The sequence below is a fragment of the Chlorocebus sabaeus genome, chromosome 15, assembly GCF_047675955.1.
Source record: "Chlorocebus sabaeus isolate Y175 chromosome 15, mChlSab1.0.hap1, whole genome shotgun sequence".
Taxonomy (NCBI): Eukaryota; Metazoa; Chordata; class Mammalia; order Primates; family Cercopithecidae; genus Chlorocebus; species Chlorocebus sabaeus.
This window is the reverse complement of record NC_132918.1, coordinates 60877922-60894935: the sequence shown is the minus strand read 5'-3', so window position 1 is coordinate 60894935 and position 17014 is coordinate 60877922. Positions and strand designations below refer to the sequence as shown.

General features: G+C 43.8%; 1 protein-coding gene across 10 annotated transcripts in view; it reads left to right on the top strand.

Moving 5' to 3' along the window:
- The window catches only part of METTL6 (methyltransferase 6, tRNA N3-cytidine), a 44926-nt gene that overhangs the window by 16064 nt on the left and 11848 nt on the right, over positions 1 to 17014 (top strand). For 7 of the 10 annotated variants that reach the window (XM_008009187.3, XM_073023617.1, XM_038002897.2 and 4 more), the window contains one exon: positions 1628 to 2955. In XM_008009187.3, the coding sequence (XP_008007378.1) occupies positions 1628 to 1809 (182 nt within the window). In that variant the 3' untranslated portion in view covers positions 1810 to 2955. Of the gene's footprint in view, positions 1 to 1627; positions 2956 to 17014 lie in introns of those variants that run through there. The other 3 variants (XM_073023614.1, XM_073023613.1, XM_038002896.2) reach the window with 2 other exon arrangements.

Here is a 17014-nt window from a genome sequence, read left to right as displayed (position 1 = left end):
TGGTCTCAAACTCCTGGTCTCAAGTGATCTGCCCACTTTAGCCTCCCAAAATCCTGGGACTGCAGGCGTGAGCCACCATACCTAGCCTATAGATGTATTTAAAAAGTCATTTTTGATAAGAAAATATGGAACACTGTTTCAGTCTTTTAGGTGTCTTGAACAAAGTCTACTTAATCGTCTAGATAGAAAGATAATTACCTTAATCTCTATTTTAACAAACATTTTTCTTCTTGAAACGAAATATTCTTTTAGATACCAAAATGAACTAAAATTGAGTGATTACTATTAAAGCTGCAAAATTATTTGGGAGTCTGAGGCGGAAGGATCACTTGAGCTCAGGAGTTCGAGACCAGCCTGGGCAACAGTGAAACTTTATCTCTACTAAAAATTAAAAAAAATATATTAGCCAGGAGTGGTGGCATGCACCTGTGGTCCCAGCTGCTTAGGAGGCTGAGGCAAGAGGATCGTCTGGCCCCAGAAGATAGAGGCTGCAGTGAGCTATGATCATACCACTGCACTCCAGCCTGGGTGACAGGGCGAGAAGCCTGTCTCAAAACAAAACAGAAAAACTGCAAAATTATCAAAATAGGTTAAAAATTAAAAGATATTTTAATTCATAAAATTTAAACCAATTGTAAATATTGAGAAGATGCAGTGATATCTGCAAAGTGCTTCAGAGCATGTTCTCTGGAGCAATGCTCTTAGTAAGAGTCTTTATTTTTGCTGCCTAGCCATTTATTCTACTTGTTTCATTTCATGTGTAGTGATGTATTATTTGGGTTAGATTTTCCTGGAGCTAGGTCACCATTGGGCATTTTTCTCCACTCTGATCACAAATTTTCCTCCTTTGTGTTAGGATGAATAAGATGTTTGATGTAAACAAATTGAACATATGCAGACCTTGTAGGAATACAGCCAATTTTTATGTTTTTGTTCAGAGATGGGAAACAATAAGAAAAATTTTACAAAGGAATATAATTGGCTGGGTGCAGTGACTCATGCCTGTAATCTCATCACTTTGGGAGGCCAAAATGGGTGGATCATTTGAGGTCAGAGGTTTGAGACCAGCCTAGCCAACATGACAAAACCCCGTCTCTACTAAAAACACAAAAAAATTAACCAGGCATGGTGGTGTGTGCCTGTAGTCCCAGCTACTTAAGAGGCTGAGGCAGGAGAATCTCTTAAGCCCAGGAAGCGGAGGTAGCCGTGAACTGAGATCGTACCACTGCTCTAGCCTGGGTGACAGAGCAATACTCTCACCAAAAAAAAAAAAAAAAATATATATATATATATATATATATATAATTTTTTAAAAAAGGAATATAGTCAATTTGGAATTGTTTGTTTTTACTTGGGCTTTTGTATTTGAGAATTCATAATAAGGCAAGATGCGCATACCGAGTTGTCCTTCACCTTGTTCTGATTAAATTAATTGAAGGTTTCTGTTTGGGTAGAAGAGGAGAAGGAGTGTATCAGTTCCCAAATCAAAACCTTTAAATTTTAGCATTGAGGTTTTCATTTAAAAAAATATTAACATAGCCTCAGCCCCTATCCCTCCTCCTCAAGGACTGCAAAGCAAATGTAATGTTATGAAGACTTTTGAGCATTGTTGATGCTTGTCTTACAGAATTCCTGGCTCAGCTCTTTATGGACACAGGTTATGAAGAAGTGGTAAACGAGTATGTGTTTCGAGAGACGGTGAATAAAAAAGAAGGCCTGTGTGTGCCGAGAGTTTTCCTTCAGAGCAAATTTCTAAAGCCTCCTAAGAACCCATCTCCTGTGATCCTGGGCCTGGATCATAAGTCCTGACCTTTCATGAGGTTGGCATTCATACCTCCCCTTGAAGAGGATAATTTAAAATCACTCTTTTGGCTGGGCGTGGTGGCTCATGCCTGTAATCCCAGCACTTCAGGAGGCCAAGGTTGGGGGATCACCTGAGGTCAGGAGTTCGAGACCAGCCTGACCAACATAGTGAAACCCCATCTCTACTAAAAATACAAAAAAATTAGCTGGGCATGGTGGCAAGTGCCTGTAATCCCAGCTACTCAGGAGGCTGAGGCAGGAGAATCACTGGAACCCAAGAGGCGGAGGTTTGCAGTGAGCCGAGATCATGCCATTGCACTCTAGCCTGGGCGACAAGGGTGAGACCATGTTTCATAAATAAATAAAATCACTCTTTTTACTTTATATATTTTTTGAGGCAGGATCTTGTGGTACGCAGGTTGGAGTGCAGTGGTGTGATCACAGCTGATTGTAGCCTCGACCCCCCTGGGCTCAAGCAATCTTCCTGCCTCAGCCTCCTGAGTAGCTAGGACTACAGGTGTGAGCCATCATGCCTGGCCCTTAATTTTTTTTGATGAGCATGTACAGTAGTACCTCTTTATCCATGGTTTCATTTACCACAGTTTCAATTACCTGTTTTCAACTGCAGTCAGTTACTTTTCTTAAGATATTTTGAAAATATCTTAAGAAATAAGATATTTTTATTTTGGGAGGCCGAGGCCAGCAGATCCCTTGAGCCCAGGAGTTCAAGACCAGTGTGGGCAACATGGTGAAACCCTGTCTCTACAGAAATACAAAAATTAGCCAGATGTGGTGGCATGTGCCTATAGTCCCAGCTAGGGTGGGAGGTTGGCTTGAGCCTGGAAGGTGGAGGTTGCAGTAAGTTGAGATCACGCTACTGCACTCCAGCCTGGGCGACAGAGCAAACGTCTGTCTCAAAAAAAAAAAAAAAAATTGGAAAGACAGATCACATTCACATAACTTTTATTACAGTATATTGTTAAAATTGTTCTTTTTTTTTAGGGTTTGGTACCATCTTGGTTTCAGGCAACCACTGGGGGTCTTGAAACATACCACCCACAGTAAAGGGGGGGACTACTATGTACCTTTTGTGTTAAAAAATAGAAAGTGTGTGTGTGAGAGACATGTAAATAAAACTTCAAGGCCTGAAAAGTAGTGAGAGTTTTATAGAATAACATAATTTAGCCATATTGTTCACTGTAAAATTCCACAAAGAAAAGCCGAAGGACCCTGTAGCACGTAAAGAGATTCTTGTCATTACTCATGTGACTGTAAGTGTTCCTCCAGGCAACATGTCAGACAACCATGGAGTAAAAATGAGGCCAAGTAGACTAAAATAAGACACTCATATGTATTTCTAGTCTAAAGGATTGTTCTGTTTTCTTTTTCCAGTGTCATATTTGCCCATTGGTCTCCCCTTTAGTTCATTTACGTATTTCTTCAAAACTAGTGTTCCACAAATACCACTTTTGCTCTATCTGTGCTCAAGAACCGTCCATGGCTCCCTACCTGATTGTTGAGACCCCTTATCACTGGGCCAGTTGCTTATCACACTATTTGCCCTGGGAGACAGAAGGGATGGTCATCACCTGTCCTCCCTTCTGCCCCATTTGTCCAGTGCTGTTTCTCTGAGAAGACGGCTGGTGTCTAGAGTTAGAATTTCAGAGTTGAGAGGGGCTTTAGAATGGACGTTCCAACTCCCTACTGGGAAATGAGGAAGCAGTAGCAAGGGGTAAATGATGAGTCCAGAATCACGTAGCTAGTGTTGTGAAATATGGGGAAATCCCTAAATTGGTCTGCTGACCTGTTTCCCAATCATTGCCTTTTAATGACTTTTCCTTTATGAAGTAAAATCCAGGTGATTTTGTTCTGCTCCCAAGAGTTAAGCCTGTAAGCCTTTCTGTGTGCCTTTCTGCAGAAAGCTGTTTGTGAGAACGCTGTCTTTGAGTACGTGACTGGGCTGCACATGCAGCAGGCCTGGGCCCTTCAACTCCAAGCACATCTGGAGGAGGGGCCCCAGGGTGAAGGGGCTGGATGATAGTCATAGTGGTTCCGCACAATCAGAATAAATCCTCCCGGCTCCTGAAGAGAAGAGGGGCAGGCAGCAGGGCCCAGTCTGTGCCTCTTGGGTGTTGTGATTCTGCCATCTGTCCTCAACTTCTTGGGAGGGGCTGATGGAACTTGTAAAGAAGGTGGACCTATAGGGGTCCTCATGGGCCTTCTCCCAGTGAGAGTCCAGCCCTGTCCAGAAGCAGCCTCAGGCTCCCCACTTTCAGTCCAGTGCTCTCTCCCAAAGCCCCCTCCACCAAATGAATCCCACAGCCAGCTACAGCCCCCGTCGCTGCCCACTGCCCCCTCACGGAAGTCTGTTCACTTGTGTCTCTACTAGGTCTGACCAATGTTTCTTGGATTTTAGTGGCTAAGCTGGATAAAGACAGGCCATTTAAAGTAGAAAAGTGAGAGCCTGGGTGATGTAGCAAGACCCCATCTCTGTGCAAAAATAAGAAAATTAGCCGGGTGAGGTGGTATATGCCTGTAGTCCCAGCTACTCGGGAGACTGAGGTCGAAGGATTGCATGAGCCCAGGAGTTGGAGGCTGCAGCAATCGAGTGAGCCATTGTCACGCCACTGCACTACAGCCTGGGTGCAGAGCGAGACCCCGTGTCCAACTGGAAAAAAAAAAAAAAAAAAAGAGCAAAGAGCGGTGTAGTATAGTAGGATAAGCCTTTGCTTTTGTTATCAGAAGTCATTTGGAATTTTGGCCTCATTCCTTAACCTGTTTGAACCTCACATTCTTCATTTTTATGATGGGGATAATTACTAACTTAAAAGCGTTCAGAGGATTAAAGGAAGTACATACATATGGCACATAAGTATTTCCCTCAGTCTTCATTTTTTGAACATAGAAGTTTAACATACATACAGAAAAGTGCACAAATCATAAGTATTTAGCTCACTGACATCACAGTGATGTATGACACGTCCAGCATGACTGGTACCCCAGAACCCACCCCACCCCTGTGTCTCATTCTAGTCACTGTCCCTGCAAGGTATTCTCTATTCTGAAGTCTAACACCAGAGAGTAGTTTGAGTAGTTTTTCTTCTATTTTAAAAATTCTCCCCAAAAGAGTTTGAGGACAACTTACAAAAATACAAAAATTACACGATTTTAAGTAGGGAAATTGGGCTAACAGAAAAAAAAAGTTGAGGCCAGGAAAATAACCTTATCCACACAAACTGCATTACAACAGGTCTTTTACACTTAAGGATAAATAACAGATTTTGCTTCCTAGTGGTCAGCGTAAAGAAGGAAACAAGATCAAGTTCAGACTCCATGCAATAAACCTGAGGCAGCTACTCCTAATCTGGAGATCTAAGGAACCTTTCCCTCTAGTTCCCATAAATAGGACACTATAACATAGCAAACTTAACAGCATTACCAGTAATAAAAACAAGTATCAAAGCATTGTTTCTGATAATATAGCTTCACATAGATATAACCCCCAAGGGACTATCAAATAAGTAGATGAAGAGGACTGAAAGGAGATGGTCTAGGTAGATTTTAGAATCCCTAGAAGACTAACAGGCTGTTGGTCCTTCTGTCAGTTTTCCATCAATAGTATTCTCAGTGGAGGGTTTGTTGTGAATCTAGGAACCAGGAGGTCTAGGTTATTGTCCCTTAGAAGGGTAGCTATTGGGCAGACTGGCCAAGAGACAAGAATGACTTCAGAGAAAGCATACATATGTACATATATATATATACCTAAGATTTATTTTTTCATGGGTGGGCCAGGGTTGGAAATGGGCCAGGCAGCTGCCAACTTTAAGATATATTGATTGTAAAATGTACTTCTTATTAAATTAATGAGGTGACCCAGTCCATCAGTATTTTAACTATGAGTCAGTAGATTGGTTCATAAGCATTTTAAAGGCCAAACATAAAAATGGCTTCAGTCTCACTGCCTCTAGGTCCTTGTGTTCATTCTCCCTGGCCACATTTCCATCAGTGCACCCTAAATTAAGACAACAGAGGATCAGGTTCTCCCACAGTTTGGGTGCTTAGGGACCAGGAAAGCAAGACCATGGTTGGTTTAGTAGCAAGCTCTGTGGAATCATATGGACTACAAAGAGTCAACCAATATTGCCTTGTCTTCACAGCTGGAAAACAGCCCCAGAAACGTAATGAGTACTGGCTAACAGTACTATAAAAAATAGTATAAATACTATATTATATTAAAATATCCTATATAGTACTATATGTTTCTTTTGAACTTTTCACATATATTAATACATATAGTATAGTGATTATATATATATACACACACACACACACATACACACACTCCATACAGTAGTGCTAATACAATCTTATTACAGGATTTGGTATATGAATAATGGGAATATGAATAAATGGGTTCAAGTGCAGGACTTGCCCAGTACAAAGTACCAACTTCTTTGAACTTCAGACTTCACATTTCTAAGACTAAGATCTTAGAACCTAGTACCTGGCAGGGCTACTGCCAGGATTAAGTGAGATCTTTCAGATGGGAGCGCTTGGTTTACAATAAAGTACCAGTCAAGTGCTAGTTATTTCTATTATTTCGTATTTCTCCAGAAAGTATATTGTTACATCGAAATGGTAGAGCAGCTCATGAACCAACTCTTTTTTCAAGAAGGTTTAATCTTGGGGTCCTTGCAAGGGCTCAGGATTTGAATGTTGTACCACAAGGTGGTGCTAGACACTAGATGTTTTTATTGGCCGCCTACTCCCATCTTAATTAGTTACATAGTGTTCATTTTTTATTGTTATTGAAGAGCATGGAAAATATTTATTACAAATGTGTTTTCTAGATCAATTTATAAGCTCATAAGATCAATCCCTAAGGGCCGGGCGCGGTGGCTCAAGCCTGTAATCCCAGCACTTTGGGAGGCCGAGACGGGCGGATCACGAGGTCAGGAGATCGAGACCATCCTGGCTAACTCGGTGAAACCCCGTCTCTACCAAAAAATACAAAAAACTAGCCGGGCGAGGTGGCGGGCGCCTGTAGTCCCAGCTACTCGGGAGGCTGAGGCAGGAGAATGGCGTAAACCTGGGAGGCAGAGCTTGCAGTGAGCTGAGATCCGGCCACTGCACTCCACCCTGGGCGACAAAGCAAGACTCCGTCTCAAAAAAAAAAAAAAAAAAGATCAATCCCATCTTAGTTATATAGTGTCCATTTTTTAATTGTCATTGAAGAGCATAGAAAATATTTATTACAAATGTGTTTTCTAGATCAACTCATGAGCTCATAAGATCAGTTTTGGCCTCACTGGAGATTAGAAAGCAAGGGTGCTTTTACCCAGTGTTCAGTCTACTTTGCCTACTGAAGGTGTTTGCTTTCAGTTAAATCTGGGAAGCATTTTAAGGTAATGTGTGTGATGGGCTCAAAAGGTGTCTACAAGGCCCCCGGGACGCTGGGGAGCATGAATATGGGCTGGACACCAATCAAGGGTCCTAATTTTTTTTTTTCCTATGAGTAAATACACCTTTGTACTTTCCTATCCCCAAATGGTTTTGTGGATTTGCTTTTTAATGTTGTTTGGAATTAAGGCCAAAGCAGAGAAGAGACTGCAGTACAGGTAATTGTCTGCCTCACGCAGATATTATTTATAGCTATCTTTGATAGCATTTGCTTCCCTATTTCACAGTTGTCAACCGAGGAAGGGAAAATTGTGAAATGAGTAAACCAAGAGTGTTTTGCAGGGCCATGTTCCCTACTGGGGAGCAGACATTTCTCACAAATTTAAGTAAGTTCTGCTACTGAAACCAAATGTTTTATTAAAAAGAAAATTAATAGGGCACAGTAGCATATGTCTATAGTCCCAGCTACTTGGGAGGCTGAGGCAGGAGAATCACTTGAGGCCAGATGTTCAAGACTATAGTGTACCCTGATCTCACCTGGGAATAAACCAGCCACTGCACTCCAACCTGAGAACATAGCAGAACCCTGTCTTTAAAATAAATAAATTAATTAAAAATTAAAAATAAGGGCAGGGCAAGGTGGCTTACACCTGTAATCCCAGCACTTTGGGAGGCCGAGGCAGGCGGATTACCTGAAGTCAGGAGTTCAAGACCAGCCTGGCCAACATGGTGAAGCCCTGTCTCTACTTAAAAAAATAATAATAATAATTAAAAAAATAAAATAAATTAGCTGGGCGTGATGGTGCGCGTCTGTAATCTGAGGCAGGTGAATTGCTTGAACCTGGGAGGCGGAGGTTGCAGTGAACCGAGATCGCATCACTGTACTCCAGCCTGGGTGATGAGCAAAACTCCGTCTCAAATAAGTAAAATAAATTAGAAGTTTTTCACTTTTCCTTCCTGTCCTTCTCAAATGTGTGTCATTTCATTAAATTGTGTTCAATGGGTACCAACTGGGTGCAGGGCACTCTGAGGTCACTGTGGCTGGAGTGCAGGGTAGGGGTGAGGGGATAGTGTGGGTATCAGAGGCATTTGAACCAGAGCAACTCCATTTTGAATAGGGGCTGAGTAGAATGAGGCTGAGACCTCCTGGGCCGCATTCCCAGGAAGTTAAGGCATTCTTAGTCACAGGATGAGATAGGAGGTCAGCGTAAGATATAGGTCATAAAGACCATGCTTATAAAGCAGGTTGTAATAAAGAAGCCAGCCAAATCCCAGCAAAACCAAGATGGCGAGAGAGTGACCTCTGGTCATCCTCACTGCTACAGTCTCACTAGCCCCATCACAGTTTACAAATGCCATGGCAATGTCAGGAAGTTGCCCTTTATGATCTAAAAAGGGGAGGCATGAATAATCCACCCCTTGTTTAGCATATAATTAAGAAATAACCATAAAAATGGGCAACCAGCAGCCCTTTGGGCTGCTCTGTCTGTGGAGTAACCATTCTTTATTCATTTACTTTCCTAGTAAACTTGCTTTCACTTGATGGACTCTGAATTATTTATTATGCTAGATCCAAGAACCCTCTCTTGGGGTCTGGATTGAGACCCCTTCCCAGTAACATGCGCCTGTGCTGGAAGGTAGTTAGCTCCAGTCATGTGTTCACTCAGCCAGAGTAAGATAAACTAAGAAAACAAATACACTCAGAAAACCAGCAGAAGAAAAAAGAGGAAGAAACGCTGTGGAAAATGTGAGTGCCATACTGTCACTGTCACTTGGAAACAATATTTCCACATTTTCACAATGGAGGTGTTATATTCTCTGGTCTGGGGCATGGCCATGGAGAAGAGAACATGACACGTAGCTCCTTGGAACATGTTGCCAAACATGTCTACATCTATAAGAAAAATATTAGGACTGGCAAAATGAGACAACTCGTGAAAGAAAGAAACTGCTGACAAAATGGGCAAAATGGTCAATCCTAATTAGAAATAATTATAAATTAAAGGAGGCCCAGCACAGTGGCTCATACCTATAATCCCAGCACTTTGGGAGGCTGAAGACAAGAAGATCACTTGAGACCACGAGTTGGGAGACCAGCATGGGATACATAATGAGACCCCTACAAAAAAATTTTAAAAGCCAGTCATGGTGGCATGTTCCTGAAGTCCTGAAACCACCTTTGCAAAATATAACAGTGAGAAAATTACAACAGTGAAATAAATCTGACCTAACGGACTATATCTTGCTTCTGACCTCCAAGCTGCCCTTGTTCATTCCTGGGTGTTGGCTGAACTAACTTTGGGAGGAACTTAGTTTATAGTTTAACTTTGAAATGAAGATGATAACAGCTCTTTCCTGAAACAAATCGCCTTCTTGCCTGCTGACCAGAGTGTCTTTTTAGGACAAACAAATTAGCCACAAGATTCGCAATTCCCCAATTACTCCTACAGTAACATCACTATTGTAGAACCTGAGATTGGCCTTTTAAGGAGTCTTTTCAGGTTTTTGCTTTTTTTTTTTTTTTTTTTTTTTTTTTTTGAGATGGAATCTCACTCTGTCGCCCAGGCTGGAGTGCAGTGGCATCATCTCGGCTCACTGCAACCTCCGCCTCCTCGGTTTAAGCGATTCTCCTACCTCAGACTCCTGAGTAGCTGGGATTACAGGCATGGCTAATTTTTGTATTTTTAGTAGAGATGGGGTTTCACCATGTTGGCCAGGCCAATCTCAAACTCCTGACCTCAGGTGATCTGCCTGCCTCAGCCTCCCACAGTGCTGGGATTACTGGTGTAAGCCATCATGCCCGGCCAGGTGTTTGCATTTCTGATAACTGCCACTCAGACCTGCCAGCTGTTCCTGTGGTCCCCACCCAGGAATCACGTCAGCCCAAGAGGATAGCTTCAACTCCATAAGATCTCATCTCTGACCCAACCAATGCGCACTCTCCATTCCCTAGCCCTGCTGCCCACCGAACTATCCTTGAAAAACCCTAGTCCCTGAATTTTCGGAGAGACTGTTTTGAGTAATAAAACTCCAGCCTTTCGTTCAGCCGTGAATGAAAGTCTCTCCGCATTGCAGTTTCTCTGTCTTGACAGATTGGCTCTATCTGGGCAGCAAGCAAAATGAACCCATTGTGTTAGTGGAAAGGGGTCCCAATCCAGACCCCAAGAGAGGGTTCTTGGACCTTGCACAAGAAAGAATTCGGGGCGAGTTCATAAAGTGAAAGCAAATTTATTAGAGAAAGAAACAAAAGAATGGCTACTCCATAGGCACAGTAGTGGCATGGGCTGCCCAACTGAGTATACTTATAGTTATTTCTTGATCATATGCTAAATAAGGGGTAGATTATTCCTGAACGTTCTGGAAAAGGGGTGGGCAATCTCCAGAACTAAGAGTTTCTCCCCACTTTAGATCATATAGGGTAACTTCCAGACATTTGTAAACTGTCATGGCACTGGTGGGCGTGTGTTTTGCCATGCTAATACATTATAATTAGTGTATTTTGAGCAGTGAGGATGACCAGAGATCACTTTCATCGCCATCTTGGTTTTGGTGGGTTTTGGCTGGCTTCTTTACCACAACCAGTCTTATTAGCAGGGTCTTTGTGACCTGTTTCTTTTTTTCTTTCTTTCTTTCTTTCTTTTTTTTCTTTTCTTTTTTTTTTTTTTTTGGCATGAACATAGCTCACTGCATCCTTCACCTTTGAGGCTTTGTACATAACATTGTAAAACTGGGCCAGACACGATGGCTCATGCCTGTATTCCCATCTCTTTGGGAGGCTGAGATTGGTGGATCAGCTGAACCCAGGAATTCGAGACCAACCTGGACAATATGGTGAAACCCCATTTCTATAGAAAATACAAAACTGGGCCGGGCACGGTGGCTCATGCCTGTAATCCCAGCATTTTGGGAGGCTGAGGTGGGCAGATCACGAGGTCAGCATATTGAGACCATCCTGGCTAACATGGTCTCAAGGGGTGAAACCCTGTCTCTACTAAAAATAGAAAAAATTAGCCAGGCGTTGTGGCAGGCGCCTGTAGTCCCAGCTACTCAGGAGGCTGAGTCAGGAATGTAGCAGGACGAGCCGCAGACAAAACACCTCAGACACCGGATTAAAGAAGGAAGAGGTTTCTTATTCGGCCGGGAGCGTCGGCAGACTTGCATCTTAAGAGCCGAGCTCCTCGAGAAAGAAATACTCGGCCTTTTTAAAGGCTTACAACTTTAAGGGGTCCACGTGAAAGGGTTGTGATAAATCGAGCAAGCGTGGGAAACGTGACTGGGGGCTACATGCATCAGCTAACAGAACAAAAAGTTTTACAATGCTTTTTTCATACAGTGTCTGGAATTTACAGATAACACAAGTAGTTTAGGCCAGGGGTTGATGTTATTATTGTTACTTTGTTTAACTTCTAGGACTGGGTGGTGGTGCCAAGGTTGTCTGGCTATTTATCTTACTTTTGTTTCTTTCTCACTTTCCTCCTGTCTTTGAACTAGGCAAGGTGGGGGGAGGAGGGCAGCAGGAGTAGTAGTGGTCTCCTCCCTTAGGAGAATGGCGTGAACCTGGGAGGCGGAGCTTGCAGTGAGCCAAGATTGTACCACTGCACTCCAGCCTGGGCGACAGAGTGAGACTCCATCTCAAAAAAAAAAAAAAAAAAAAGATAAGAAAATACAAAACTGATCTGTGTGTGGTGGTGCGTGACTGTAGTCCCAGCTACTCAGGAAGCTGAGGTGGGAGGATCACCTGAGCCTGGGTAGATTGAGGCTGCAGTGAGCTGATATCCAGCCACTGCACTCCAGCACTCCAAAACTGTTCACAAGTATAGTTTCAGTTATGTTTAATGATAAATATTATTAAAGGATAGGGAGATGCTATATGGAGGAAAAAAACTTCACGCACAAGAAGGAAGCAATCCAAAACAGTTACAGTATTTATTTCAGGGTTGTTCAATTATAGCTGTTACCTTTTTCTTCTTTATACTTTTCTGAAATTCATGTTTTCTGTAATGACCCTTTATTACTTTTACATTACCAAAAAAAGGTAGTCTAGCAACCTTAGAACTTCTTTCTGAACTTCTTAAGTGAACTAAAATCCTTGTGACAATTCTACTAGAAATGCTATTTCAACCTGTAAGATTCTTACCTACCATGAGCGAAATGATAACCTCCCAGAAATAAGAGAATGGGTTCTTTTAGGATGTTTTCTTTTTTCTGTAGTGAAAAGGGCAACTTTTCGTTCACCCTCTAAAGGTTCTATAATTTGAGTCTCTGGAATAAACTTGACAGTAGACAGATTAACAAGAGGAAAGACCTACAAATGTATTATGTGCAAATATGCATGGAGGCCTCACAAAATATGAAACTCCCAGAAGAGCCAGTGTGCGTACCATCTTGAGGCCATGGAAAGGAATAGGGGACCTGGGGCTTGGTAGGGGTGCAGAGAAGGTGTGGAGAGGGTACACCTGGTGCTGCACTTGGTGGGAGTGTGAAGAGAGGAGGTCATGGCACAAATTCTAGAAGGGAGGGGGAGGAAATGCACAGCCCACAAAGGTTGCCTTATGCAGATAAAATCTCTTAGGTAGCACCCTTCAGAAGGGTGGCCGCCTGTGGTAATCTCTTTCTGGGATGTGTTGACCACAATCTCTTCCTCCTGTGATATGATTTTTCCTAGCTCCATCTCTAGACAGCTAAGGGGGCCTCAGAGAAAGCCTCCACTTGCATCTGCTGTTTGCTAATGTAGATTTCCTTTTACAAAATTCTTTTGTAAATTTCTTTCACAAAAGGAGATCTTTTCAGAGCTATTCCTGTGTCTTCAGTTTCTTGGAATAGCCATCCCAAAATATGCCAAAGTATATTTGGAGGTGGCATTAATTTTCATCTTCCACAGTCATATTTTGGGGTGGTGTTCTGAGCCAACACTCCAGTCCCCTGGTCCCTGAATGTCATGGTGAGGTACCTTGGATGGGGATATTTTCACCTGTTCAGGGGCTGGACTCTCCATGGCTGCTATGATTTTGAAAATGTTTATTTTTTAGTTTGGGGAAATTTACTTATTTGAATTATTTATTTAATGATTCCCTAACACCTAACACATCCAGGACTACCCCCCCAACTGCCCCCCGCCCCAACCTCCAACACACACACACACACACACACACACACACAGACGGTTTCTCCTGGAACTCTCTTTTTTTTTCTGTGAGACACCGTGTCACTCCCGTCACCCAGGCTGGAGTACAGTGGCACGATTGTTACCAGAAAGGGGTCCCAATGCAGACCCCAAGAGAGGGTTCTTGGACCTCGAGTAAGAAAGAATTTGGGTAAAGAAAGAATTTGAGTAACCTGAAAGCAAGCTAGGAAAGTAAAGGAATAAAAGAATGGCTACTCTGTAGGCATAGTGGCCCCGAGGGCTGCTAGTTGGCTATTTTTATGGTTATTTCTTGAGTATATGCTAAACAAGGGGTGGTTATTCATGAGTTCTTTTTGGGTGCGGGGAGGGGGGCGGAAAGGGTGGGCAATTCCTGGAACTGAGGGTTCCTCCCCATTTTAGACCATGTAGGGTAACTTCCTGACATTGCCATGGCGTTTGTAAACTGTCATGGCACTGGTGGGCTTGTCTTTTTGCATGCAAATATATTTCATTAGCGTATAATGAGCAGTAGGACCACCAGAGGTCACTTTCCTCACCATCTTGGTTTTGGTGGGTTTTGGCCAACTTCTTTACCACATCCTTTTATCAGCAAGGTCTTTGTGACTTGTACATTGTGCTGACCTATCTCATCCTCGGACTTAGAATACCTAATCTCCTGGGAATGCAGCCCAGTAGGTCTCAGCCTTATTTTACCCAGCCCCTATTCAAGATGGAGTCGCTGTGGTTCAAACACCTCTGACATGATCATGGCTCCCTGCAGCCTCAACTTCCCAGGCTCAGATGATCCTCCCACCTCAGCCTCCTGAGTAGCTAGGACTACAGGTACATGGGACCATGCCTGGCTAATTTTTTGTACTTTTTAATAGAGATGTGGTTTCACCATGTTGCCCAGGCTGGTCTGCAACTCCTGGGCTCAAGTGATCAGCCCACCTTGGCCTTTCAAAGTATTGGGATTAGAGGCGTGAGCCATGGTGCCTGGCCTGGAACTCTTACTGTAACTGCCTGACAGGTTCTTCCTACCCACTGCACAAATAAAATCATTTCTCAGCATTGGGCCAGGTGCAGTGGCTCATGCCTATAATCCCAGCACTTTGGGAGGCTGAGGCAGGCAGATCACTTGAGGTCACGAGATCAAGGCCAGCCTGGCTAACATGGTAAAACCCTATCTCTACTAAATATACAAAAATTAGCCCAGTGTGGTGGTGCGCACCTGTAATCCCAGCTACTTGGGAGGCTGAGACAGGAGAATCACTTGAACCCAGGAGGCGGAGATTGCAGTGAGCCAAGATCATTCCACTGCACTCCAGTCTGGGCAGCAGAGCAAGACTCTGTGTCACACACACACACACACAAATCTCAGCATTGCAGTGGAGAGTTCAATTGATGCCACGCCATGTGGGAGATGGAGTTATCATGCAAATCAGTCTCATCGAAGGCTTATAGGTTAGGAGTTTTTCAAAGGTCGTTTGGGGGAAAGGGTGGGAGTGGCTAGACAATGGGTGCTTGGTTGGGGTGCAATCATAGGGATGTGGGAAACGATCTTCTTGCATGCTGAATCACTCCTGCGTGGGGCCACAGGAGCTGTTGATCAGTAGGTCCAGGTAAAGCATGGGTGTCGGACATGCAAGAAACCTGAGACAGTATCCCAAAAGGTCAATCTTAGGTTCTGAAACAGTAGTAATGTTATCTGAAGGAGTTATTGGGGAAGTTGGGTATCTCGTGACCTCCAGAATTATGGCTAGCAATCATTTATGTTTACACCTTAGCAGAATTCAGGCTCCTCCCTGCCCTCTAGCCTAGTGGTCTCTAATTAGCTTTACAAAGGTGGTTGAGTTTGGGGGAGGGGCTATTATAATTTAAACTATAAACTAAACGTCTCCTAAAGTTAGTTTGGCAGCTTGAAGGCTAAAAGCAAGATGGTGATTGGCTAGATCACATCTTCCCCACTGCCATTGATACAGAAGGGCTGGGCTCCTGGCTAAACCCCACCCTTAAGCCTGGAACCTCAGCTGTAAGTGAAAACAGGAGCTCCATTTTTCCACCCACATGTTGCCTTTTTGGCCTGGCATTTCCCCATCCTGTGCTTATAAGAGGATTTCAGCTGGCAGAGTAACACAGCAGCTGAGCATCAGGGATACAAACAGCTGATTGTCAAGGATACAAGTGACTGAGCAGTGAGCAGAGAAGCAACTGAATGTTGGAGACTATGGGTAGATGTGGCTAACTTCAGATGATGCGGCTTTGGAGAGGGGCCTGGCCTCAGGGTGCTCGACTTCAGGGAAAGATCACCTTCTTCCCGCATCATCCCCTTTTCAACTCCCCATCCCGCTGAGAGCCACTTCCATTGCCCAACAAAATCCTCTGCATACACGACCCTTCAATCTGTTCATGTGACTTGATTCTTCCTGGATGCTGGACAATAACCTGGGTGTTGAGAGGGCAGGGGCTGCCACCCTGACCCTCCACTGAGCTGGCTGTCCTCGGACGGCAGAGCTGAAAGAGCATGGTTGTAACATGCTTGGACGCTGTTATGGGGCCTGCACCGAGCCTGCTCCTGCCAGAGAGGAGCAACTGGCTAGTTCCAGCGTTCATTTTTTCCAGTTCCTGCACTCACTCATTCTCACAAGGGGTTTGAGTGTGAGGTGGCCAAGTAAACAAGGCACACCCCAATGGCAAGTACTGCAAGGGGCTCAAGAGAATGATCCTGTCTCATAATTTTCTGTTACAATTTTTGCAAAGGTGGTTTCATTATTATTATTATTCTTTTTTGAAACAGAGTCTTGCTCTGTCACCCTGGCTGGAGTGTAGTGGCATGATCTTGGCTCACTGCAACCTCTGCTTCCCCGATTCAAGCGATTCTCCTGCCTCAGCCTCCCAAGTAGCTGGGACTACAGGTGCGTACCAGCAAGCCCAGCTAGTTTTTGTATTTTTAGTAGAGATGGGGTTTCATCATGTTGGCCAGGCTGGTCTCAAACTCCTGGCCTCAAGTGATCCACCCATCTCAGCCTCCTGAAGTGCTGGGATTAAAGGCGTGACCCACTGTGCCCCCCAGCCTCATTATTAAAATGTTGAACCTACTGAACTGATGCTATAAATTTACAATCTGTGCTCTTCTTTTTTCACTATCTCTCAAGTGTTTTGCTTTCTAGGAGATTTAACTTACAATCTTTTTTTTTTTTTTCCCCTTGAGATGGATTCTCACTCTGTCACCCAGGCTGTAGTGCAGTGGTGTGATCTCTGCTCACTGCAACCTCCACCTCCTGGGTTCAAGCGATTTTCCTGCCTCAGCCTCCCGAGTAGCTAGGATTACAGGTGCATGCCACCATTCCTACCTAATTTTTGTATTTTTAGTAGAGATAGGATTTCGCCATGTTGGCCAGGCTGGTCTCAAACTCCTGACCTCAAGTAATCTGCCTGCCTCTGCCTCCCAAAGTGCTGGGATTACAGGCAGGAGCCACAGCACTCAGTCCGATTTACAGTCTTTTCCTTGAGTTCCTAACTTCTGCTTTCATATTTTTAAATTCTGAAGGAGGCCAGGCACAGTGGCTCACATCTGTAATCCGAGCACTTTGGGAGGTCAAGGCGGGAAGATCACCTGAGGCCAAGAGTTCAAGAGCAGCCTTGGCAACATAGTGAGACCCCATAGCTACCAAAAAAAAAGTAAAA